At 51.6% G+C, this 23,716-nt stretch overlaps 10 protein-coding genes across 10 annotated transcripts; 6 read left to right on the top strand and 4 right to left on the bottom strand.

The window, feature by feature from the left end:
* Positions 1-1,947: 1,947 nt before the first annotated feature.
* MAA_08414 (triose-phosphate transporter) lies at positions 1,948-3,530 on the top strand (the record flags this gene model as incomplete). The annotated part of the gene is made up of 5 exons (XM_007826412.2): positions 1,948-2,117; positions 2,249-2,316; positions 2,379-2,384; positions 2,457-3,082; positions 3,147-3,530. The coding sequence occupies 5 exons, from the start codon at positions 1,948-1,950 to the stop codon at positions 3,528-3,530; spliced, it is 1,254 nt and encodes a 417-aa protein (XP_007824603.2).
* A 226-nt stretch (positions 3,531-3,756) lies between these two features.
* Positions 3,757-6,321, bottom strand: MAA_08413 (arginine rich protein; the record flags this gene model as incomplete). The annotated part of the gene is made up of 2 exons (XM_007826411.1): positions 3,757-6,069; positions 6,124-6,321. 2 exons carry the CDS (start codon positions 6,319-6,321, stop codon positions 3,757-3,759), a joined length of 2,511 nt encoding a protein of 836 aa, XP_007824602.1.
* Positions 6,322-7,494: 1,173 nt separating this feature from the next.
* On the bottom strand, positions 7,495-9,064 carry MAA_08412 (Mitochondrial carrier domain protein; the record flags this gene model as incomplete). The annotated part of the gene is made up of 3 exons (XM_007826410.1): positions 7,495-8,095; positions 8,146-8,612; positions 8,666-9,064. 3 exons carry the CDS (start codon positions 9,062-9,064, stop codon positions 7,495-7,497), a joined length of 1,467 nt encoding a protein of 488 aa, XP_007824601.1.
* A 494-nt stretch (positions 9,065-9,558) lies between these two features.
* MAA_08411 (Ferredoxin) lies at positions 9,559-10,205 on the top strand (the record flags this gene model as incomplete). Its single annotated transcript, XM_007826409.1, has 2 exons — positions 9,559-9,791; positions 9,863-10,205. The coding sequence occupies 2 exons, from the start codon at positions 9,559-9,561 to the stop codon at positions 10,203-10,205; spliced, it is 576 nt and encodes a 191-aa protein (XP_007824600.1).
* A 265-nt stretch (positions 10,206-10,470) lies between these two features.
* Positions 10,471-11,373, bottom strand: MAA_08410 (uncharacterized protein; the record flags this gene model as incomplete). The annotated part of the gene is made up of 1 exon (XM_007826408.1): positions 10,471-11,373. One exon carries the CDS (start codon positions 11,371-11,373, stop codon positions 10,471-10,473), a length of 903 nt encoding a protein of 300 aa, XP_007824599.1.
* Positions 11,374-12,071: 698 nt separating this feature from the next.
* MAA_08409 (alkaline phosphatase family protein) lies at positions 12,072-14,087 on the bottom strand (the record flags this gene model as incomplete). Its single annotated transcript, XM_007826407.2, has 3 exons — positions 12,072-12,258; positions 12,307-13,904; positions 14,013-14,087. The coding sequence occupies 3 exons, from the start codon at positions 14,085-14,087 to the stop codon at positions 12,072-12,074; spliced, it is 1,860 nt and encodes a 619-aa protein (XP_007824598.2).
* Positions 14,088-14,659: 572 nt separating this feature from the next.
* MAA_08408 (emp24/gp25L/p24 family protein) lies at positions 14,660-15,425 on the top strand (the record flags this gene model as incomplete). Its single annotated transcript, XM_007826406.1, has 3 exons — positions 14,660-14,812; positions 14,881-15,069; positions 15,132-15,425. The coding sequence occupies 3 exons, from the start codon at positions 14,660-14,662 to the stop codon at positions 15,423-15,425; spliced, it is 636 nt and encodes a 211-aa protein (XP_007824597.1).
* A 664-nt stretch (positions 15,426-16,089) lies between these two features.
* Positions 16,090-17,586, top strand: MAA_10875 (RTA1 domain-containing protein; the record flags this gene model as incomplete). The annotated part of the gene is made up of 2 exons (XM_011412794.1): positions 16,090-17,358; positions 17,422-17,586. 2 exons carry the CDS (start codon positions 16,090-16,092, stop codon positions 17,584-17,586), a joined length of 1,434 nt encoding a protein of 477 aa, XP_011411096.1.
* Positions 17,587-18,099: 513 nt separating this feature from the next.
* Positions 18,100-18,639, top strand: MAA_08407 (SKI-interacting protein, SKIP; the record flags this gene model as incomplete). Its single annotated transcript, XM_007826405.2, has 1 exon — positions 18,100-18,639. One exon carries the CDS (start codon positions 18,100-18,102, stop codon positions 18,637-18,639), a length of 540 nt encoding a protein of 179 aa, XP_007824596.2.
* A 3,631-nt stretch (positions 18,640-22,270) lies between these two features.
* On the top strand, positions 22,271-23,668 carry MAA_08406 (glycoside hydrolase family 16; the record flags this gene model as incomplete). Its single annotated transcript, XM_007826404.1, has 5 exons — positions 22,271-22,544; positions 22,612-22,665; positions 22,729-22,775; positions 22,834-23,503; positions 23,571-23,668. The coding sequence occupies 5 exons, from the start codon at positions 22,271-22,273 to the stop codon at positions 23,666-23,668; spliced, it is 1,143 nt and encodes a 380-aa protein (XP_007824595.1).
* Positions 23,669-23,716: the final 48 nt, after the last annotated feature.

The raw sequence follows: 23,716 nt of genomic DNA, 5'->3' as shown, positions 1-23,716 counted from the left end.
CAGGTTCTCCGACACGAGATTTCAGGTGACGGGCGAATGGTGCGGCCCTCGTAGCACAAGACACCCGATCGCCAGATGATTTCTAGGGCAGCGATCCCCCTTGGGCCGAGAGCCATTCACAATCCCCACGTGGGCTCAGTGCTGGGACTTGGGAGACGCGGCTCCGTCGACGACGGGCAATGGCAGCTTCCTTTGAAGATGGCGGCTTCGAGGTGTCAAATGCTTATTCCGGCCTTATGGAGTGTAGAGGCGAGGCGATGAAAATCGGCACGGACCCCAAGCCAACAAAAGTATGTACTAAGTTTGTTGCTGGCGGCGCTGGGCTGGTGTGTGAGAGGCAGCCACGGCGAGGCGCTCGACGAACCCGGAATGCGCCCCAGGAAGTCAATATTTTTATCTCATGTACGGAGTACTTACGGAGTATGGTACACATGTACGGAGTACAGTTTAAGCCCTGAATGTTTAGCCATGTCACCCGGCCCATGTGTGACATCAATGGGTAGGCCAGCTATCCCTTTGGCTGTGTTAAGCTCATGGTCTCGGTCCCACTTCCCTGTGATACCTAGAACGTACTTTTTATCAGGTAAAGTTTACGGGGAATATAATATATTTCTATGTAGACTTTAAAATTTTAGGTACTTATATTATTATATTAATACCTAGTAGACTTATATACCTTTAAATTCTAGATTTCTAATTGGCTTATACCCTTGCTTAGTACGAGAGTAGCACCTCAACACAGTTAAAGGGATAAGGTTATTTACTAATAGCTATTAAAGTGGGCTTTACTTTTTTTTTTCTAAAAAAAAATTTAGGAGCCTGCCCGGATTATTAGGTAATATAATAAAAAGTATTAATCTATTTATAAAAATTATATAGGTCTTTTAATATCTTTTACTCCACCTTAAGTACTCTTAATTTCCTGACAGATATTTTATTGGGCTTTTAGCCCTTGTAAGCTCCATCAGAAGTCAATGCTGGCTAAACTTACAGGGGTTAGATTGCACACTGGTATCTCCTTAGATGCGGAGTGGCTCGTGGAGACTGCTCTGCCATATAATTTTCTCAAGTAAGGGAGTCTCCACGAGCCAATCCGCATTCAAAGAGATTGTTTGAGATGCAGGCTCTATCCGTGGGTGAACAGCCTAGGGTGGGGCGGGCACGATTCAACCCAGCTCGTCTCGTTGGGGAATTGCCTGTCAACTAGTGGAGCCAGTGCCGGGTCATAGGCTTGGGCCCTGCTGTTCTGGCGGGCTGCCTCGGTGCCTACTTATAAGTAAGTACCTTAAGTCTGGTCAATGCTCTGGTACCTGGCAGGAGTACGGAGTACCCATGTGCCAATATCTATGACGGAGACTGCGCTGGGACCTTCAACTTCGAGTTCGCCTTGGTTCTGTAGTCAATTCCAGCTTGAGATGCTGAAAAGGGGGCCCGCCCAAGTAAAGTCCCTTGCCAAGTTTCGATAATAGCAATCGGCTGTTTCAATAGCTGCGTCCAGCAAGGCCTGTGCACGTATGTAGTATTATCAAATGCACAGCACTGCATCTACTCCAACAAGTGCGCCATCTTATTCCCCCCGACGCCAGCGCCCTCGACGGCGTCGGTCGCAGCACTCTGTCGGTGCCACGCTTTGACCCCAGTGCCAACCTTGCATTCAATCCTCTCCTGACACGGCGACAAGAAGCCCGCTTTCAATCATTGCCTTCACCACCATCAACGCCATCAACGCCGTCCAGCCCCAACACCGCCCCGCGTGCCTAGTCGTCTCGTCTCGTCGGCAGCCGGCATCGTCGTCCTTTCTTTGCCCATCCGCCCACTCTCTGCTACATGTGTGCGTCCCGCGCACACACGCCAAACTTGAACAATTCACAACGACTTGAGCGTCCTCGCATGGCCGGCCAAGTCGCCATCGCTCGTTGCCGTTCCATGTCGCCCCGCCATCTCGCAATGTCCTCTTCTTCCTACTCCTCGAGCACCAGCTCCCCGACCCCCAGCATGTCCGCCGTGAGCCCGCCCAAGTCGTCCTTTGAGATGGACGACGACGTTCCTCCTCGCCTCGCCGCCGACAAGACAGAGCCACCTCTCAAGAAGACACTACATACTGCCGTGTATATTTCGTACGTTTTTTTGTCAATATGCGGCTACAAGCAAGCGGTGATCCTGGATCGACATGCTCGCGCGCCTAGATGGCTATCATTGTCCGCTTTGTTTGAAAAAGGCCGCTAACCTGCGACTCGCCCCAATGTAGATTATGGATTTTCATTTCCAACCTTACCATTTTGTTCAACAAGTGGCTAATAGACACGCAAGGATTTCGTGAGTACTCCTTGATGATATTCCTGCTACTCTTGGAACCAGGCTGCTAACCAATGTCCTAGGCTTCCGTAAGTCCGCTGCTCGAGCAGAGGCCCCGTGACACATCCAATGGCTGACAACATGACTGACCGCGACGACAGCAATCCTTCTCACATGTTGGCATCTGGTTTTTGCTACCATTGCTACCCAAGTCCTCGCTCGAACCACGACGCTCCTCGACTCCCGCAAGAAGCTGCCCCTGACTCCTCGCCTCTACGCTCGAACAATCCTCCCCATTGGTATCTTTTACTCCGGCTCGCTCGTTTGCTCCAATGTCGTCTACCTCTACCTCTCTGTCCCCTTTATCCAGATGCTCAAGGCCGCGGCGCCCGTCGCCGTTCTCTTCACCTCGTGGGCATGGCGCGTTGCCGAGCCCAACTTGGCATCCTTTCTCAACGTTCTATGGATTGTTGCCGGTGTGGCTCTGGCTTCCGTGGGAGAGATTCATTTCTCCTTGATCGGCTTCATGTACCAAATGGGCGGTATTGTCTTTGAGGCTATCCGTATCATCATGATCCAAGTCTTACTTAGTGGCGATGGCATGAAGATGGACCCCCTTGTCGGACTCTACTATTTTGCTCCGGTCTGCGCCGTCATGAACTTCCTCGTCGCGATGCCAAGCGAGCTTCCCACCTTCACCTGGGCTGCCGTATCCAAAGTCGGCGTGGGCATGTTGTTCCTCAACGCGTCCATTGCATTTTTGCTCAACGTCACCAGTGTCTTCCTGGTATGTTGCCCTCACATCCCATTCTGCATGGCAGAAGTAATTTCTCAAAAGCTAACGGCTTCAGATTGGACGTACATCGGGTCTAGTCATGACCCTCACCGGCATCTTCAAAAACATCCTCCTCATCCTTGTGTCCATTGTCATCTGGAACACCAAGATCAGCTTCATGCAGACCGTTGGCTACGCCATTGCCCTCGCCGGCCTGACGTACTACTCCCTCGGATACGAACAGCTGTCGAAGCTGTTCCAATCCTCTGCAGCATGGGCGTCCGGTGTGTGGGGGGCAACGTCTGCGGCGTCCCGAAGCTCGGGTTCTTCCGCCTCGAGGAGGTGTGTCCTCATCTCCTTCTTCATCTTTGGCGGCTTGTTTGTTTTTGTTGCTGCGCTGCAACACTACGACCCTTCGACCAAGTCGCTGAAATTGCCGGATTGGTTCGGCACGGAATAAAACGACGTATTTGTAATAAAGAACCCATTATATAATAGAAGTGTAGCCATTTTTAGCGTTCCCCTAAAATAGAAACAAGATACAACAAACTCGCCCTGGCTGTATGGTGTCTTCCCAAGTATAAGTATGCGTAGTATACAGAGCTGATGGGGCGCCCTTGTATGCAATTGAGCACACGGGGTTCCTCGTACATGCCCGGGTATCATGGTCATAATACATCCTCCAACTAGCGGCTCCTGCTTCGTCGACGCCGGCTAGTCGAGCGGCTGCGCCTCCGTTCTCGTCGAGGAGATAGACTGCGATCTCGTCTGCGTCTATCGTCCCTGTCCCTATCCCGATCCCGATCCCGATCCCTATTCCTGTCTCTGTCTCTGTCTCTGTCCCTATCCCTGTCGCGATCTCTGTCGCGGTCCCTGTCACGGTCCCTGTCTCTATCTCTGTCTCTATCTCTGTCCCTGTCGCGGTCTCTGTCGCGTCGGTCCCGCTCCTGCTCACGACTCCTCTCTCTATCTCTGTCCCTATCTCTTCCTCTATCCCTATCCCTGTCCCTGTCCCTATCGCGCTCACGATCACGGTCACGGTCACGATCACGGTCACGCTCGCGGTATCTGGTCCTATCACGACTGTGGCTCCTCGATCTACTTCTGCGCCGTTCGTCACGGACTGAAAAGGGGAAAGAGTCAGATTTACAGTTGGAACATACGAATGCAGCGCACTCACCAGGCTTTTTGTCGTCTACACCAGGGATGGGGAGACCCTTGGCTTTGGCGTCCTTCTGAGCCGCCAGGTAAGCCTTGGCTTCCTTCTCCCGCTTCCGCACTTCTTCCAGTTTCCATTCTTCGTGTTCTTCGCGGGCGGCGGAGGCTGTGCGGACGACAGATGTGCCGGGGCGAGAGCGGGAGCGGCTCCTCCTGTCACGATCACGGTCTCGGGGCTTGTCCCGGTCCGCGTCTCTATCGCGGTCCCTGTCCCTGTCACGAGCTCGCTCCCCGCTGCGCCGTCGCGGAGAGCGGGCTGACGCTCGAGGATCATAGTGGTCGTATCGATCTGCTACGCCACGGCGACTGTCCCTTGATCGACTCCGCTCCCGTCTTCGAGACCGACTCCTGCGTCTTTCTGTCCGGGCCGGCGTGCGGGATCGGTCTCGCTCACGGCTTCGGTCCCTACGGTCTGTCCTTGCGCGGGACCGACTCCGTTCACGCCGTTCAGATCGTGCGGGGGATCTGGTGCGTTCTCTTCGTCGCGACCGACTCCTACGCCGGTCGTCACGATCCCGTGAACGACTTCGCTCACGGCGCTCGTCTCTCCTCGGCCGAGACCGGGTCCTATCCCGTCGCAGTTTTGATCGACTTCTGTCTCGCCTGTCCCGGTCACGAGATCGGCTTCTTTCTCGCCTGGGGGATTGGGAACGTCTGTCCCGTCGGCGACTATCCTCACGTTGACGACTCTTCTCCCTGTGCTTCTCACGATCCCTGTCACCAGCCCGAGACGCGCTGCGGCTTGATCTCTTTTCGTCGCGTGAACCGGACAATTTTGAATCTGCAGCTGTTCGGGAGTCTCGTCTCTCGCTTCTAGAGCCATTTTCACTGGCCTTACGAGAGTCGCGCTTTATGGGATTAATTGCGGATGCAGGAGCGCTCTTTCGGGGGGGCGGTGCTAGCGCGGCATCAACTTCAAGCTCAGGCTTTGCTTGGTCAGATCGGGAGCTTTCCCGTAAAAGGTCTGCCAGCGCCTCCCGTTCCAGCCTTTCGTTGTCTTCCTTGGACATCTTTTGATCTGATGCTGTTTCTTTGGTCTTGGACCTATCACGCCGGCGATCCCTCGACCGATCTCGCCCTCTGTCCTTGTCCTTATCCTGATCCCTGGAACGGTCTCTGGAACGATCTCTGGATCGGTCTCTGGATCGGTCTCTGGATCGGTCTCGGGAACGGTTTCGGGATCGGTGCCTGGATCGATCCCTAGAGCGCTCGCGATCTCGTTGCTCCCTCTCCTTGTCACGAAGCTCACGCTCCTTGTGCCTCTTTTCTCGCTCCAAATCTCGAAGCCGTTCTCTCTCAGCTCGTTCCTCTTCTCGCTTTCTGCGGCGCTCGTCCCTTTCTGCCTGGCGCTTCAGTTCAGCCTGTGCCCGTTCGCGCTCCTCCTTTTTCTGTTCCTCCTGCTTAATGCGACGCTTCTCTTCTTCGATGGCGGCCTCTTTGAGGCGTAATTCTTCACGAACTCGTTCACGTTCCGCCTGCCGTGCCTCCGTATCCGCAGCGTACTCTTCGTCGGTTTTTGCGCCACGGATGCGCTCTGACTCGGCGGCCTCTTCGCCAATCTCAGTTCGTCGAATCTCGCGAATGCGCTCCTCGATAGCGTCGACGTCGATTAGTTTAGCAATGACACCTTCAGCTTTCTGGTAGACACCAGATCGTTCCAGAGCACCATCGATTAGGGCGCTCGCCTTTCGTGGATCAAGGGTGAGGAGTTGCTGCGGGTTGCGGTCGACCTCCTTTTCCGCTACCTCGAGGATCGCCTGTTTGACTATGGTCTCGCAATCCTATAAATTATGTGAGCATGTCTTCCAGTACCCTAGGCTCGTAGTAGGTCATACACTGGCTCCGAATTTATCCCAGACTTGCTTTCGGATGGAGTCGTAGGCACCTCCCTTTTTGAAACTGTGTTTCAGGGACTCTATGGCAGCTCGCGTTGCCGAAGACAGCGGAAGATCAGATGCTTTGAATTTTCGTGGCGCTGAATGACTTGCAACAACATCCCCAGTTTTGCTAGGCTTCTCAGCAGAGGTTGCCATATTTTTTGTTCGGTCGCGGAGATCAGAGTCTATATACGCGAATATGCATTTCGCTCACAGATTTTGATCAGCGCTTTTTTCTGTGCATCTGCAACAAGCAGACACGCAGCTGCTGCCCTGTTGAAATTGCCGTGCAGCCAGATGAGCTGATTAGCTCACGTTGTTTCGCGACTAGCATCTGGACTAAAGACAGAACGCCAGTCCACGTGACGGACGAGTCAAAGACTTGATGTGGCCCAGGGTCTGAGGATCTATCTACCCGGGAACAACTCCCAAATTTAACATGGAACAAAATCAACACAAAAACACCCCATTATTTTCCTAAAGGTTGCAAATTAGAAAACATAGCATCTTCTTGGTTATTTTGTGGCTTCCTTGTTCTTTGTAGGAAATTTTTTAAACCAATTGTTTTACGCTACTGCCCAAGTACAATACTACCTATCTTCGTCGCGAAGGTCGAGCATGGCACAGAGACCAATAAGTGGCAATAACTTGAAGCAGCGCCACGACTCACAGACACAGACACAAAGGTATTCAATGTCGAGGGGCAGGCTATAAGCCCCTCATGTATGTATAAGCCACAATATTTGAAGAAATTATAACACTCTTTCTCTCAAGTACTGCCCTTTAACAAGTATATCGATGCGAAGCTAGTGTAGCTATGTTCATCCGCGCCCGGTGAAAATACACATGGAGCTCGACTCAACAAACCGAAACTAGGTAGGTACTACGTAGTTATGTACTCGAGGGACAGCAATGCTATTACACGAAGTGATTATATTCTCACTACGGAGTACTAAGTGGTTCGGGATTGTAAGCCAAGCCAGCACAACACCACTTCCCCTGACTCTCACAAACCACCAAAAGGATGCGCACCCCTTGTCATTTGTACAATGCCAAGGTCTGCCGATCCGAATTCTCGTATCACTAATTTCCCCATAGCAGGCATTGCTTTCCGACAAGGCAAGGCTCACAATTCTATTGAGTCAGCCAGTCGAGCGAGTATTGGTAATACATATTATTGCTTTTGTACATTAAACTAAATAGATGTGGATATCATAGAGGCCCGTCAAAAAGTCGTAGAGGAGATGTACCGCCCGCAACACGCAACGCGCAACGCCATGCTTGAAATTGCTGCGCTTCTAGGCGCATACAGATAATACACTGGAAAGTCTAGAATTCGCCCTCGCCGCCGGTACCCACCACGTTTGCTGTCCAGAGACCAACAAGTCCCCACCAGTTCACTTTCCAGCCTCGCCAGAGACCTTCCAGGCCTTGTCCCTTGATGTGGGTAGGTTGGAAAGACTTGGTCTTGGCTTTGCCCTTCTTAGCGGCAGGGTTGGATATGGCTGGGTTCTCGCGAGCGCCTTCTTCTGAAGCGATGTGGTACATAGTACCAATGGTGCCGTTGTATCGGCCAATAGGCACGATGGTGTCGAGCTTCTGTTCTGTCCCTCCAAGAGCTTTGATATAATCTGGGCTAGAGAGAACGGCCATCTGGCCGCGTCGCAGTGTGGTTTCAATAGGCAATTTGATAAGAATAGCAGCTGAAGAAGCAAAGAACTTGGCCACAGAGAATGTCATTGGTGATACTTGACTGTCAATCAGGAAGCGAGTTCGGAGCACAAGTGGCGTCGAGAGTGTTAGGAGGGGGTGTATAAGAGAGTTCAGAACAGTCGGGATTGCGATTGCCGACGGGCAAAGGTAGGAAGGGAGAGCCCGAAGGGTAGCAAGTGTTCGGCGCTGTCCTTTGGAAATTGGGGTCATGATGAGTCTGTCATGGTAAGCGCCGTTTTCGCATATAAGAACTCGTGGAAGACCAACCTTGTGCGCACAATATCCAGGGGAGACAAGAGTACACCAGTCGCAACTGCAGCAGTAGCAGCTACAAACAGCGAGGCCCAAGGGTATGGTGACGCAATGTCAATCAGCCGATCAATGTCGTCCTTAACACCCAGATCAGGAACGTTGAAAATGGCGCTGAGAAAGCTTCTCGACCAATTTTCAAGCAAAGATTGAAGCACAGTATACAGAAAAGTGGCATTTGAGCCCTTCCAAACACCCCAAGCGCCATCCTTTTGCCAGAGTTGCCCGATGACGTCAAGAATCGAGTCTGGTCTGCGAATAGTAATGTAATGCTCCGGAATCATGGGCCGTTTGGGGGCCTGTGACTGCAACGGTGATGTTACACGACGATTGCCTAAGCTTCTGTTATATGACGGTGTGGGCGTGCCGGGCGTATTAGAGGTGAAGAACGCGGCCTCATCGCCTTCGGAGTCGGAATCATTATACTGTGCAGGTCAGCCATGCATTCGAGAGACAGCGGGCGGGAATCCATTCTCACGTCGTATATTGAGCCTGCCTGGCTAGAGCTTTGCCTCTTCAAACCCTCTGGCTCTGTAGTTGCCCAGACAGCATTCTCATCCTGATCACGAGCTTGCAAAATAGTCTTTGCCACCTCGAAAGGCTGGGCCATCAACACGGACGTGTACTTCCATATCAGCTCTTCTACCAGCTCCTTGGCATTCTGTATCACCGACGGCGACGAGTCGTTCAAATAGTCCTTGTAATCGATATCGGCAAGCACATCGCGCGCCTTAGATGCGTAGCGGGCAGTCCCCGTCACATTGCCCACAGCGAAGGGGTTTGCGCTGGATGCCGACGCGGGATCCGTCGTCTCACCTATGACAGGCGCCCTATAGTAAGGTCGTAGCGGATTCACGCCGTCTCTCTGCGTGGTCATGGTTGGTGTTTACGGAGAAAAATCATTTGGAATGCGCCGGTTGAAAAGGTGGCGGATGTCCCGTTGCGTTGGAAGCTCGCTGTAGCTGCAACGCAGAATGAAATCATCATCTGAGAGCTCGGAGATAATGGGCACCGCGGCGGCAGACGGCAAATGGATTTCCCGGGTGCCAGTCGGCGCTGGATGGACCGGCGACTTCCCTGTCCAGGGCCACAGCGCTTCGACAACGCGCCACTTATCGGAGCTGCATTTGCAAGCCGTTTTTCCTTGCTCGGAACTGCGAGCGCTTTTGATTTAGATCCTGCGTGGTCATCCTCCGACGACATCCGTATTTCGTGTCGACCTGCACCATGCACTGAGATTCAATTGGGGCTACGAGAGTCGATTTTATAGTGCACTGGCTTTTTGTGATCCAACAAGCGACGACGGACGATACCTTGAGCAACTTGGACGCATCTCTGGGGCCCATCACCAGTCACATCGCCAAGAAAAAAATGTCATCGGCTTCAAGGACGCTCGCATCTCGTCTTGTGGCAGTGCCTGCCACGGCCTGTCGACGAGTGCAAAAAGGCCGCGCGATTCGAATGGAGTCCTTCACATCAAAATTTCCAACACGGAGTCGGAGTGCGCCTCGAGTAATCCCTTTGTCCGTGCCCGCGCATCGATCATTCTCAACCACCGCACCAACCCGCCACGGCCATATTGACCCCCCGAAGCCTGGTGAAGAGTGAGTGCAGCCATACACACAAGCGATAATAATGTCAAAAAAAAAAATGAACAAGCCACTGATTATCCCAGACTTTACGTCACCTTTGTTGAAAAGGATGGTGAGGAACACAAGTTCGCAGTCTCCGAAGGCGACAACCTTCTAGATATCGCTCAAGCCAACGATCTCGAAATGGAGGGTGCATGCGGCGGCTCATGCGCCTGCTCAACGTGCCACGTCATTGTCACCAACGAGGAGTTTTTCGATAAGATGCCCGAGCCAGAGGATGACGAAAACGACATGCTGGATCTGGCATTCGGCCTGACCGAGACGAGCCGACTGGGCTGTCAAGTGAAGATGACAAAGGAGCTGGACGGATTAGTTGTCAAGCTGCCGTCGATGACGCGGAATCTACAGGCCAGCGATTTCCAATGAGATGATGACAATGTAACAGTAGCTGCTGGGACATACCCCTTATAAAACACCTTGTACAATATGTGTGGATAGAAGGACGGATTTCCCACCGTCCAGAGTCGAAGAACGCGGGGAAGATATTGGAGGGTATCTTTGACTGCATTTTCAGGCGATAAAAAAAGTACTATATATACCTGCTTAACTCCTCTTACCAAACAAGAATCACGAACCAGCGCCTGTGTACTTTTTTTTAGGTTCGTCTGAACGCACGAGGTAACCTATACGCTTAAGCCTCCTCCAAAGCGCCCTTTTTCAAACCTCCGCCCCCAGAGCTAATAAGATCCAAAAACCCCTTCTTACTCATCTCGTTCACCTTTTCCTCGCGGTTATTAATACCTATGACGCCCTGCTTCCTCGCGTCCTTCTCCGCCTCTGCGGCCTGGACTTGCGCAGCTCTTACGGCGTTAAACAGCTTAACCACACCTCTCTGCGCAACCTTGCGCAGCTTCCGCTCAGCGTCTAGAATCTCCGCTGTTGACGATTCAACCTCGCCGGTGGTGTCATCCCGACTGGCTACAAGGACATCCTTGACGCGGCCCTTTTCTAGAGCCTTCTTCTTTTGGTCACGCAGGTGTCGCTTTGCCCTGGCTTCTAAGGCGCTGTCGACAGCTGCTTTGGAGGCTTCATGTGCGGCCGCACTTCTTGAGAGGACCGGGTCGGAACGTTTTGACGATGACAATTTTGTGGAAAGAATTTTGGAGATGGATGTGGCGAAGGCGCTGGGATCATTGCGCTTTGATTTGCGACGGCTTGTGGCATTGTCCGAGTCAAGGTCATATTCATCAACGTCTGATTCTTCGTCGTCGTCGTCTTCATTTTCCCCCTCGGCAGACTCGGCGCCGTCTTTGTGCGCCGTCTTGGCGGGTTTTGAAGACTTCTTGGCTTTCTTCACTCTGGGTTGCTCGTCTTCAGAACTTGATGAGTCGGCGTTATCTGACTCAGCCGCATCGTCGACGGTTGCATTGTGTATATCGTCATCTGAGTCGAGCAAGTTCACTGCATCGAAATCCTGGTCTTCGTCGCCGTCGCTGCCCGAGCCGCTGTCATATTGTTGTGTTTGTTGGCGTTTTTGTTTCTTAGATGGACGCTGGTTCTTGGCGTCAAATGCGCGTTTCTTTGGACCTCCCATTGTATAATCGTGTATTGAATTGCGTGTGTCGGACCGGCGAGAACAGTGCTGCAGGTGAAGGAAGCTTGAGAAAAAGTTGGGATTCTGCCGGGTAATTTTTCTGGGTGGGAGGGGCTCTGGGCAGGCGGTGTGGAGAGGGCCGGTTCACGTGGGGCAGACAGTCGTTCGCTAGACGAAAGCCAAGCTTAGTGGCTTTGAACGACTCTGGAACTTAAGTAAGTAGGTACCTACAGTAGGTGTAGTAGTTGTCGGCGACCATGACTTGGAAGTTCCCTTTGGGACTCCTGACGGGTATGGGATGTACATCATAATTGATTCTTGCAAATAAGAATAGGGCAACGGGCGAACAAAGGGTTGCGATATTGAACTATACAAACTGTAGTAACAATATAACTGAGCATTACGCCCAGTTACCAGCTCCACCAAATCGCGAGGTCCGAACCTCAAATGGCTACAGGCCGTTGTACATGTCTTTCGGCACTCGTTACAATGGCACAATGCTATATGCTAACCCGACTGTAGGGAGTCTCAAAATGAATAAATGCATCAGGACAAATTACACGTCAAGCAGCCTGGAAATTGGCCAATCTATTTAGCTAACAAGTGGTCAGCCGAGGGTATCAAGCAGCAATATAAGTCACACCATCTCTGATAACGCTCCGTAACCAACGCCAGAAAAGTGGAATTCGACCGAGCCATTAAACGAACTTGAACCGGTCCCAGAACGAACCACTCGTCTTTACAGCTTCTTCAACTATGGGCGCGGAGAGCTGAGTGGTCCACCGCTCCTCACCATCAATATATAAAGTATATTGCAATATGCTCTGGCCATCAATGTTTTCAATTGTAAACGAGCCAAATTTGGAACTTCCGGAAGGGATATAGCTGTCCTCTATTAGCACGATGCGCACCAAGTAGAATCAGAGAACTTACTGTAATTTGACATCCTCGCTGTCAACTTGCTTATATGTTGGGAATGGTGACGCAAATTGATTCAAGGGACTGGTAGAGAATTCGTGCGCCGCAGCCGATTCAGGCCAGTTCGACTCGGGAGGCGGTGGGAATTTGGTCGCGGCAAATTCATGACGGTCTCCAGAAAGAATTACGACAGGTGTGCCACGAGCCCCAGCCTCCCACATGGCTTCAAGTATCTTCCGTCGTTCAAACAAAAAGCCACCCCAAGTATCCTTGACATTTACTGGCCAGTTCTTGGTAAACGGGACGGACGAAGCCACAAACTTCCACTTGACTCCCTTAGGTTCGGGACGGCCCAACCAGGCCAAAAAATCAGCCAACTGATCTTGGCCGAGCATGGTCTTACTCTCTTCTTCAAAAGGAGCGTTATTGCTGGAGCGGTAGCTTCTGGTGTCTAACATGAAGAAACTGACGGGTCCTTGGACGAACTCGTACCAAGTAGCATCCTGACGGGGCGTGCTTCTGGTACCGGCCTGAACAGCTTTTGGAGGGTTAACGTTGGCCTGGTAGGTGTGCCACGGGCCAACGGCAGCACTGTAAATTCCGGTAGTGTTGGAGGACCAGTCGTTGGAAATTTCGTGGTCATCAAGTACATGAATCCAGCTCAAGTTTTGCGCGACAGGAGCCCAGTCGGGAGATGCGTAGACTTGTCGGTATTGCATACGATATTCCTCGGATGACTTGCCGAAGCGTTCTGGAACGTCCACATAAATGAAATCACCTAAAAAGAGCATGAACTGGGCACCCAAGTCGGGAAGCTTCCTGGCTAGATGTCGGAGTCCAGGAATAGCCAATGCATGGTCCATTGGGTTGTAAGGGAAACGGGGAAGAATGCAGGAAGTTGAGAGAAATGTGAACTTCCCATCATTGACCGTCGGCATGTTCCCGGGCTTAGGAGGGCTGAGAAATTCGCCGGAATGGTTGTTTGATGTTCTCCACTCATACCATCGTTGCTCAGAGTACCTCAAAGAGACAGTAATAGCCTGCGTGAAGTCGGTTTCATTGGTTGTCTGTTGTATGTCGGCGGCATTAGACCAGGCTGGCGCATCGACAGACGCTTCGGACGTCTTGGCTCGTATTTGCAAGGTGACGGGCAGCTTGGCTTGGTCTGGCTCGCGGACGAGAAAGTTCGCTTCACTGGGTGAAACGTATCCCAGACGAACGAACGAGAGGTCTTCAGAGGAGTAATACCAACGGGCGCGGAATAGTGCGTCGGCAGTCAATAGCGCAAGAACAATGTTGATGAGAAGTGTGATAATAGACCATTTTGGTTGAGTAGCACTGGGGTATCCGTAAAGCAGCACCTTCCAGGGCCGTTCGGTTTTCTCGTCGAGTATGATTGTCTCCTCAACGTCGACTTCCTGGGCAACTACCTCGGGTTCCGGTGGCTGGCCAGTTTCGGAGAGCAAGGGGGTTTCTGATGTAAGCGTTGTCTGCTTCACAGTAACGTCGACTTCATCATCAACAATTTCAAGAGCCGGTCCAGCTCTATAGCTGGCGAAATAAGCAGGAATGTAGATTGCAAAAAGCGCAAAGGTAATGGAGGGAAAGTGGGCCTAGGAGCTGTCAGCGTTGTCACAAACGGGCTTCAAGCATCACTTCATACTGGAAACTATTCAATCTTGTTAGTCATGTGTCGATGATGAATTTATGACGAGACGCACAAATCTGAAGAATAATATCGCGGATATTCTCAAGGCGACCGAAGTCACCTTGGCAATGGTCGTCTGAACAGGCATGATGTTGTTTAGGAGAAAGTGGGATGGAGTGATGCCGAGGTAAGTGGTCGGATGATTAAACAAAGTTTAGGTGAAGCTCATGGCTTTTTGCCTATGAATGAGAGAATGTAGAGAAGCCAATGTTATGATGTGACGGAACACATCACAGCATTGCGCAAAGAAATTGAGAAGAGTGGCAAGGAGGAACTGACGGACTAATGATGCTAGTCCAAGGTTCTGCGGCGCTGCGGAAGAGCTTCATTAAAAGCTCCTGATTCGACGTCATCTAATTGGCAGACGCGCGGTGATTTGAGGCGCGTGGGGGCGAATTCAAGCGTCTACGGGTCGAGGTCGACTGGCAAGTGGGTCCAGATGTCCAGGCCTGGAGGTGGCAGCTCTGGCACCTTCAGGGGTCGGTCCTTGTGAAAATCCGCGCCCGAAGCGACATCGTGGCCCCTTTGCTCTACACGGTGCATTTCAACACCACAGCAGCGCTAGGGACGTGCCACAATTTGCAAGATAAACCCTCGCCTCCTGTTGCGATTCGAGTTGCTCTCTCAGTTGGACGCCACAATCACGAATCCGACGCCATTATGAGATTGTCGACAATAGGAGCAGGCCTTATTGCCTGCCTGGCGACCAATGTTGCCGCCACGGCTCTGACCTACAAGCTCGACGCCAACGAAAAGGCATGCTTCTATACGGAGACCAAAAAGGATAACGAAAAAATTGCATTCTACTTTGCGGTATGACTCCTGTTACACCTGGCGTGCGACGCTGGTATAAGAGTATGCGCTTACTGGATACCATGCAGGTCCAATCTGGCGGCTCTTTCGATGTCGACTACATTGTCGAGGGTCCCAATGCCAAGATGATCTTGCAAGGCGAAAAGGAGCGACAGGGCGATTTCGTCTTCACCGCTCAGCACGCTGGCGAATACTCGTTCTGCTTCAATAACGAGATGAGCACCTTTGCCGAGAAATATGTCGATTTCGAGATTTCGGTGCGAACCCATGTGATCGATCCCAAGCGCTATCCACTGTAGACTAACACAACACAACACAGGTTGAAAATGAAGCCCGAACTGCTCAGCTGCCTTCCAAGCAAGGCACATCCCCCGAACAGACCTCTGTCCTCGAGGACTCTATTTTCAAGATATCCAGCCAGCTGTCCACCATTTCACGAAACCAAAAATACTTCCGCACTCGTGAGAACCGCAACTTTTCTACTGTCAACAGTACCGAGAAGCGAATTGTCAACTTTAGCGTCATTCAAATTGGCCTAATTATTTGCATGGGCGCTTTGCAGGTGTTCGTTGTCAGATTCTTCTTCCAGGGCGCGCGCAAGGGCTACGTTTAAAGTTTCATTTTATTTATCTTGGTTAGCATGTAACGAGGGCACACGTGGGAAAAAGGCAAAAGGGAACGGGTGGCCGACATTGGTACGATATGTATAATAATGAGCATAGAACCTGGCGGTCATTGTGAAAACCAACGGAGTAGAGGTGGTCAATCATTTAAATTGACCGAATTACAGCGACATTGCATGGCTAGTACATTTGTCGACCTTTGGTTCACATGTATTGTAACTGCATATTCCTCATTCCATAATACCATACCGTCCCAGCTAACAAGCATGGACCCTTTGTGGTTGGGGCTCGTAGAGGCAGAAGAGTAATAAGTTGTGGGTGACTTCGTTCGCCTGACGGTCGGACTTCGGCCCAGACTATTATATAATTAAATTTCATTAAGAAAATGTTACTAAAAAGAGAATATAATATATAAATAATGTTTAAAAAAAAACTAAAACTATAGTTTCAATTATGACTTCGTACTCATGCCGGTAGACGGAGAAACCCCAAAGTAGAGGACGATTTGGTAGGGAGCCAAACAAAACAAGACTGGAACAACATTATTGCGACGCCGCTAAGTGCACTACAAACCGACAAAACACCACACCTCACCACACGGTCCACGCCGCAATAACCCAACCCAACCCACACATCGCATATGACAACATAACAATGGACGCCCTTGTTAAATACAAATCCAAATCTGACGCGATCGCTCGGCGAGGTCACAGCCATGATCGAATTATGCACACGTCGTTCAAGGACCTGATACCTCTACGGCAGCGTGTTGATGCTGAGAAGATTGATCTGTCTCGCCCTGACAAAGAGTCTGTTGCAGCCACGACCGAGAGGACGAAGAATGCGCTCGCAGCCCTCATCAGTGGCGCTGTTGCGGCACAGAGACCCAAGAATGTAAATGTTGGAAACAGAAACGACCCGACCTTTGTACGATATACACCTGCCAGTCAGATGGGAGACGACTCGCAGAAGGAAACCCGAATCATGAAGATTGTCGAGCGCCAACGAGACCCGATGGAACCTCCAAAGTTCAAACATAAAAAGATTCCTCGTGGACCACCGTCACCACCCCCGCCCGTCATGCATTCACCACCTCGAAAACTCACAGCCCAAGACCAGGAAATGTGGAGGATTCCCCCCGCAGTCTCCAACTGGAAGAACCCAAAGGGTTTCACAGTGCCCCTAGATAAGCGTCTGGCTGCGGATGGCCGTGGCTTGCAGGACATTAGCATTAATGACAAACATGCTCAATTTGCAGAGGCAGTAAAGATGGCTGAACGGCATGCACGAGAAGAAGTTCAACAGCGTGCGCTGATGCAACAGAGGTTGGCGGAAAAGGAGAAGGCACAAAAGGACGAAAATCTGCGGGCGCTGGCCCAAAAGGCTCGAGAGGAGCGGGCGGGCGGTGGGCGCGGTCGCGGGCGTTCACCCGATTCGAGAGACTCCAGGTCACGATCGGGAAGTTACAGCAGATCTGACTCGGCATCCGACAGCGAAGATTCTGAGATACGGGAACGAGAGAAGGCTCGACGAGAGAAGAGAAAGGAAGAAGAGAGAAAGCTGCGACAGAACCGCATGGGTGCTGAACGGCGTATTCAGGTCATGGCAAGGGAACAAAACCGAGACATTTCAGAAAAGATTGCTCTGGGGTTGGCCAAGCCGACACAGTCCAAGGAGACAATGTACGACTCACGACTATTTAATCAATCGAGCGGTTTCGACAGCGGATTCAACGAGGATAATCACTACGACAAGCCACTGTTTGCAGCCCAGGATGCAATCAGCAGCATCTACCGACCGCGGGCAAACATGGATGACGACGATCCTGAAGCTGGCGATAAGGAGATGGCCAAGATTCAAAAGACGAGTCGGTTTGGAGAGGCACTTGGCAAAGGCACCTTTAAGGGAGCGGCTGATGTAGAGGTAGGCAGGCTTTCGCCGTCAAGCTGGAGATTTCGTGGTGGCACCAGGCTAACAAATACGCAGGCCCGTGAAGGACCAGTGCAATTCGAAAAAGAAATTGCCGACCCATTCAACGTGGACAAATTTCTGTCCGAGGTTGACCAGAATTCGTCGTCAAAGAGGGGATACGGGTTAAATGACGAAGATCGGCAGTCAAAGCGGCCGAGGGTAGAGGACGAGGATGATTAAGCGTCTTGTTGCGTTGGCGTTGACGGCGTTTTGGATGTATTGTACATTGTGGAATTGCATACTGGCCAGGGGCTCCAAGCGGGAATCAAAAGCGGTGCGAGGTTTCAAAAAGATATCAATAATAAATTGTTTGCTCGCGCAATATTGCTCTCTACTTCGATGCTGTTTTCGTACTTGTAAGCGATACGCATGCATGCTGTGAAGTTGCATATGTCTGGTCCTAAGTGATGGTGGTGGGGCGACGGTAATCCCTAAAAGTCCTTGTTTGGACCCTGACTGTCACTTTTGTTTCCGCTCCCCACTTGCCGCCGCCTCTTGGGTTCCTGTCAAAGTTCATGGCCTGATCATCTGATTGATGGCATTCTGTGCAAAATTGCAAACCTCAGACGACACTAGCCCTCGGCCCAACTCCAACTTCTCTTGGCTTGACCGTCTCATAATACAACCAGGCCTCCATTACTTCCCACACCCTTGGCCCTTCTCATCACCCTTGTCCAGGCGCCATCAGCCAGCATGGCATCGGGGGCATTCTTCAACCCGCAAAAGGCGCTCCTCCTCGCCCCCTTCGTCTCATCTACATGCTCCCTCCTCTTCGCCTGGGACCAGAATGCCTTCCTGAGCATCTTCACCAGCCCAGAAGTCAGCGACCGCATCAACCCCATCCTCCCTAGCTACTGGCGCGTCTTCTTCCCCCGGGGCCTCACACAGGTCGTTTCCCTCCTGGGCGTGACGACGTGGACTTCCGTCGGGGCCGTCGTCTACTACAGGACGCTGCTGCAGAAGAAGGGCGCGTGGGCCTGGTATGCGGCCACGGCGGCGCTGGCCGTCGGCCACTTGGTGTATGCACCGTTTGTGGCGCCGGCCATCAAGTATATACTCGACGATGAGGGAGGCAGGTCCAAGGAGAGAAAGCTCGCGGAGCCGGGGAACCGGAATGTGGATATGCAGAAACAGTGGCTGTGGTATAACATGGTGAGGCTGTTGACGACGGATTTGGGCGCCTGGGTTTGCTGTGCTGTGGGTGTCATGAAGACGTTTGATGTGGTTGAGTAGGATCCTGCTGCGGGCATGGACGGCTTGTAAGATATTTGTAAATGTAATTTTATGGAACCCCGAGGTTTGGTGTTTTACTTGTTGTGGAAATTGGCTCTGCTCTTCGCTTTTAGGGTCCCGCCGTTTTCTTGATGCGCCTTGCGAGAAATTCCATGTCTCCTTGGGTGGGCTTCACGGTTGAGGTGTTTGCTATATCTGCCATGGCCACAACTAGATTTTGCATGAAGACATGGAATTCTGCATGTAATCAATTGCGGTGCTATACACGTATACATGGATATACGATGGTCTTTGTTTCTCTCTGGAATCATGTACATAATGCGCGGTTGCTTGTACCCTCGCCTTTTCTACAGACCTGCCCTGACAGGTTAAAGCACCGGGCTATTATGCTAAATTCTGACACGAATGATGACATTTCAATCAACCGTGGGAGCTGTCTGCACTCCGCTTTGCCCGGGGACGTGATTGATGGATTTTGGAGACAGCCTGCTGACTTGCAGCTGATTCACGCTTCAACGTTCCATGGGCCCTTCCGCTGCTGTCGCAAGGAGCCGAAAGACGGTAGGTCCAGGACAACGGTTCCAGCTGAATATACATAAAGAGTTTCCTTTCGGACGACGGAACAATTAGCACTACTGCTGAAATACTTGAGCATTCCATTTGAATCTAGTCCTAAACATCAACCGGAACTATGAAGGTACGTAGACAAACAGACGACCATCTTTCACGCGCCAATAAAATATCACACAGTTCAAAACTCTTGCATTCTGCGTCTTCTACGGAGCCGCAACAGCAAGCTCGGTCGGTTTTGAAGAGTGGCTGCAGCCAGGTTGTCCCGGGCGAGCATTCCTAACTGCCACGGCGACAAGCGGCTACTGCGTCAACTTGGGGGATTACCCTGGGAAAAGCATCAGGTTGAGCGAAAAGATTGCCTGCTCACAGGGTCAGGCTGGTTGGGTTGAGGTTTCAAGCAAGGAATGCGCTGCTTTCCAAGTTGACGGGGAGTATCTTGCGGATGGGCACTGTCAGGACGTTGGGTTTGAACCTTTAGCTATTCGAACGTCTTGTCGTTGAAAAGGCATATATGTACCTTTTCAACATGTTGGGGTTTTTCTGATGAATCCAGCAGATGATCTCGTGCATTTCCGTTTTTATATAGTGCGCAAATGTGGTTATGTTAAATAGTCTAAACCAGGTTCCGTCGTGAGTCGAAAAGCGCACGTCGACACTTACAAGTTGGACAGTGGGACATTCGGGGGTCTGCTGAGGTCCTTAAGGGTACTATCAGATTTATGATATGACAATTCCTCTGATTAGTATAATGTGTTTATTTGAGCTTTTTAGACTGTCCGAATTGTGCTGCGTTACTTTGCATATGATGTACGTGATAAACCCAAGCACAACCTCGGCGCTCATCTCCATAGAATACCCTGTGTATCACGCAACTGTACATAATAATACTAATGTCAACAAGAAAGAGCCCCCAAAAAATTTCTTTGACTCAGCACAGCATCTCAGGTCGTCGACATTGAGGAGCTTGTTAATAGCTTCGACTTTGGAATCGTGGCGGGCTTTTTACAGCTAAGGTCAAAATTAAGTAGACGTCTTGTCTTTGCCTCACCAGACGACGTACGGCGCTTCCAGTAACACGAAAGCTGTCCTTATAAAGTGCCCCCGGATAATTTTCAGATAGTTGTTCACATCTCGGGCCAGAGCAGTAACAAACTAATCACCAAACTGCAAGCCCTAAGGGTTAAGGTTAAACACATCGTCGAGTGCTGCTCTTTGCTCGCCCCATTTGGAATTCAGTGAGCAATCAGCTTGCATTTCATATCCATCACGTAAGTCGTTGAGTCTAGGGGATTGGACCTCTTCCATAGCTGATGGGGTGAATGGTCATGTATGCTGTATCTGTTGAATCCTCAAGTCCCTGTAGCAGAAAACTTAATTAGACGATACGCCCACTAGGAGAAGAGCAAGAATGGTCCTATCAAAGTCATGTTTGGCATACGCAAAATCGCCCATAATAATGAAAAGCCTAGTGTAGACTAACTGTGAAGTTGTGCCCTTTGGGGGTGTGTCGAGGTGCCTTGGTAGTGAAAGCACACAAACAAAAGCCCGGATTTGTATTGACACATGGCAACTGGTCCTATCATGGTAGATTTGACTGGTCAGCTGCCAGCTGCCAGCTTGGCAGTTTAAAAACCGGCACTCGCAACTCCAACACTTCAATGTTTGCATCTGCTCCAGCTCATGTTCCGTGTCTTGCCTCTAGAATCTCGCCCCTCCTCTCAACTAATCCCAAAGCGTTTGCGAAGCCAATCCCACCCATAACGCCAGTGAATGAGAGGCCATGGCAATGGCAAGATGAGATTGTGCACTTGCTAGTCCGAAGCGAGGCTGCAGCAGAGACGACAGGCGGTGATTCTTCATCATATCCCCTGGTTGATAGAAGCCCGTGTTAACCAGCCCATAGTTACCTACCCGCAGGCAGACGGCCATAGATTTCATAGACGGTCCATTTAACGGGAGGGTAAAGGAAGTCGCCAACTTGCATCCACCAACGATAACATGCTGTCCACAAAGAAGGCTCTGATGGAACCGACGGACGACAGAACCAAGGGAAGGGGGATCAACACATTGATGTGCATTCACAAACAGAAATACGAGACCAAGGCCACAAGCCATTCTGGATTCCCCCTGGCCAATTGCACCCGTTCCCCCTCCCGCTCACCGTCAACGGTCCGACACAAGCGCCACCAACAGCTCGATCCCACATGGTTTCGATCCGCCGACGCATCCGCTCCCAAGGGCACAACTGACAGATGAACCAAGAGAGCTTCTGATCATCAGGGGGGCCCCAGTGGTCCCAATGAGGCGCAGGGCTCGAAATGGTGTGCCGCCATCCCGTGTTCTGCCCTTTCTCAGTCTTTTTTTGTTCCCTCGCTCCACCAACAATCGTGCTAATCCGTACACTCACACATGTTGTTGGTGAAAGAGTGGAAACATACCGTGTGTGCAAATGCAGGGTGACAAGATTGATGTGCCTTTTGGCCCAGGCTATGCGACGCGCGTTCCGTCCGGTACTTGGGCACTGGCAATGTCTGAAGATCAATCCCTTTTCTTGAAAGCCGCGCGCATCTTGTCCAAACTTGCGCCGTTAGAGATGGTCTATCTGCCGTCACTCCTCCACTGTGTCTGGAACCGGACTGTCTGTTTCGGGGCAAAGCATTCGGTTGCAATAATACCCGATGTACTATGTATGAGTCCATATTCTGAGAAGCCTGTAAATATGTGCTTGTCCCCAACACATGCTTGCATCCCATGATCCGCTTCCGGCCACTTCCTCGTTCGAACACGACGGCAAGACTTCTCGTCGACACGGCACGTCCAATTCGCCAGCAGAGATTTCTCTCTGTGACTCACCCTTTTTAATTTCCAACCATTTTTGATTGGAAAAAGAGAAGAAGAGGGAAAATAAGTTGGCCTTGCTGTTGCTGCGCCACTTCCCATCTGTGTCGCGCACTTACACCCCGTCTTGTGCCTGGGCCGCAACGAAAAAGAGCACTTGAGACTCAACGCCGGGTTCCAAAACGATTGCAGCCTGAAGCCAAAGCAATTCGACCCGGCCATGCATTCTGCAAAATACCACGAGAGGGTGACGTCTGGGGAAATCGCCCCACAGTACGAAGATATCCGCTACGCAAGGAACAAAGGTCTTGGCCAGCCCGTGGCGACAAGTCGGCCGTGGTGGAACCCGCGATACTGGACGCGAAAGATTTGGATAGCCGTCGTCGCCGTAGTGGTGATTGTCGTGGTCGTTATCATTGCCGTGGCCGTTACCGTGACCAAGAAGAATGCCTACCCGGACTATTCGCCGCTCACATATAATTTGCAAGATACCTGTGAGTACTATTTGCTGCCCTGGAGGTTGAAGTGGAGTGGGAGGTTGAGCCGACTGACGATTCTCAGATGGCGGCCAGAGCTTCTTTGACCAGTTTAATTACTTTACTGGCTATGACCCGGGTAAGTTTCTCTTCATCATACGGCTCAATCTACCATCCATTAGCCGGTGCTAAACGCCCACAGCCCACGGTCTGGTACACTACGTCCCGCAAGCAGATGCCGTCAACCGTGTAAGTCACCCTCGACCCCCGACACCAACCATCACCAGCGCCACTAACTACTCCCCAGAACCTCACCTACGCCACGCAGAACTCGGCCGTGCTCCGCGTCGACACCGCCGTAGGGCCCGGCTCCAACCCCGACGCCTCAACCGGCCGCTTCTCCGTGCGCCTCGAGTCCAAGAAGACGTACAACGGCGGCCTCTTCATCTTCGACGTCAAGCACACCCCCTACGCCTGCGGCGCCTGGCCGGCCCTGTGGCTCACCGACCCGTCAAACTGGCCCGACCACGGCGAAATCGACATCATGGAGGCCATCAACCAGGGGGCCGCCGGAAACGCCATGACCCTCCACACCACCGGGGGCTGCTCCATGGGCGTGAAGCGCAAGCAGACGGGCGAGACGGACCAGGAAAACTGCGACCACGGCGCCAACAACAACGCCGGCTGTGCCGTCAAGGAGAGCCCTTCTACCTTTGGAACCAAGCTCAACGATGCCGGCGGCACCGTCATGGCCGTCGAATGGAGGAGCGCTGGCATTCGCATGTGGCAGTTTGCTAGGAGCGCTGTCCCGAGTGACATCACGGGCAAGAAGCCGAACCCTTCGACTTGGGGGACTGCCGCTGCAGATTTTCCAAGCACGGACTGCGATATCGGGTCTCATTTTAAGAATAATTCCATCATTGTGAACATTGACCTATGTGGAGATTTGGTCTATGGAAGCTGGGACAAATCTGGATGTCAGTGGCCACTCCTCCTTTTTTCACCTTTGAAAAATACCGTAAAGCTAATGAATCGCGTCTCTAGGCTCTGGTACCTGCAAGGAGGTCGTTGCCAATCAGCCCGACTCATTTAAGACGGCGTTTTGGGAGTTTGGCTCGTTCGAAGTATACCAGTCGACGTGAGCCCGTTCTTCGATGCAACTTGTAAATGAGATGGAGGTGCGATAAAAG

This window comes from Metarhizium robertsii (genome assembly GCF_000187425.2).
Source record: "Metarhizium robertsii ARSEF 23 chromosome Unknown MAA_Scf_2, whole genome shotgun sequence".
In the NCBI taxonomy this organism is placed as follows: Eukaryota; Fungi; Ascomycota; class Sordariomycetes; order Hypocreales; family Clavicipitaceae; genus Metarhizium; species Metarhizium robertsii.
This window is presented reverse-complemented; position numbering and strand designations above follow the sequence as displayed.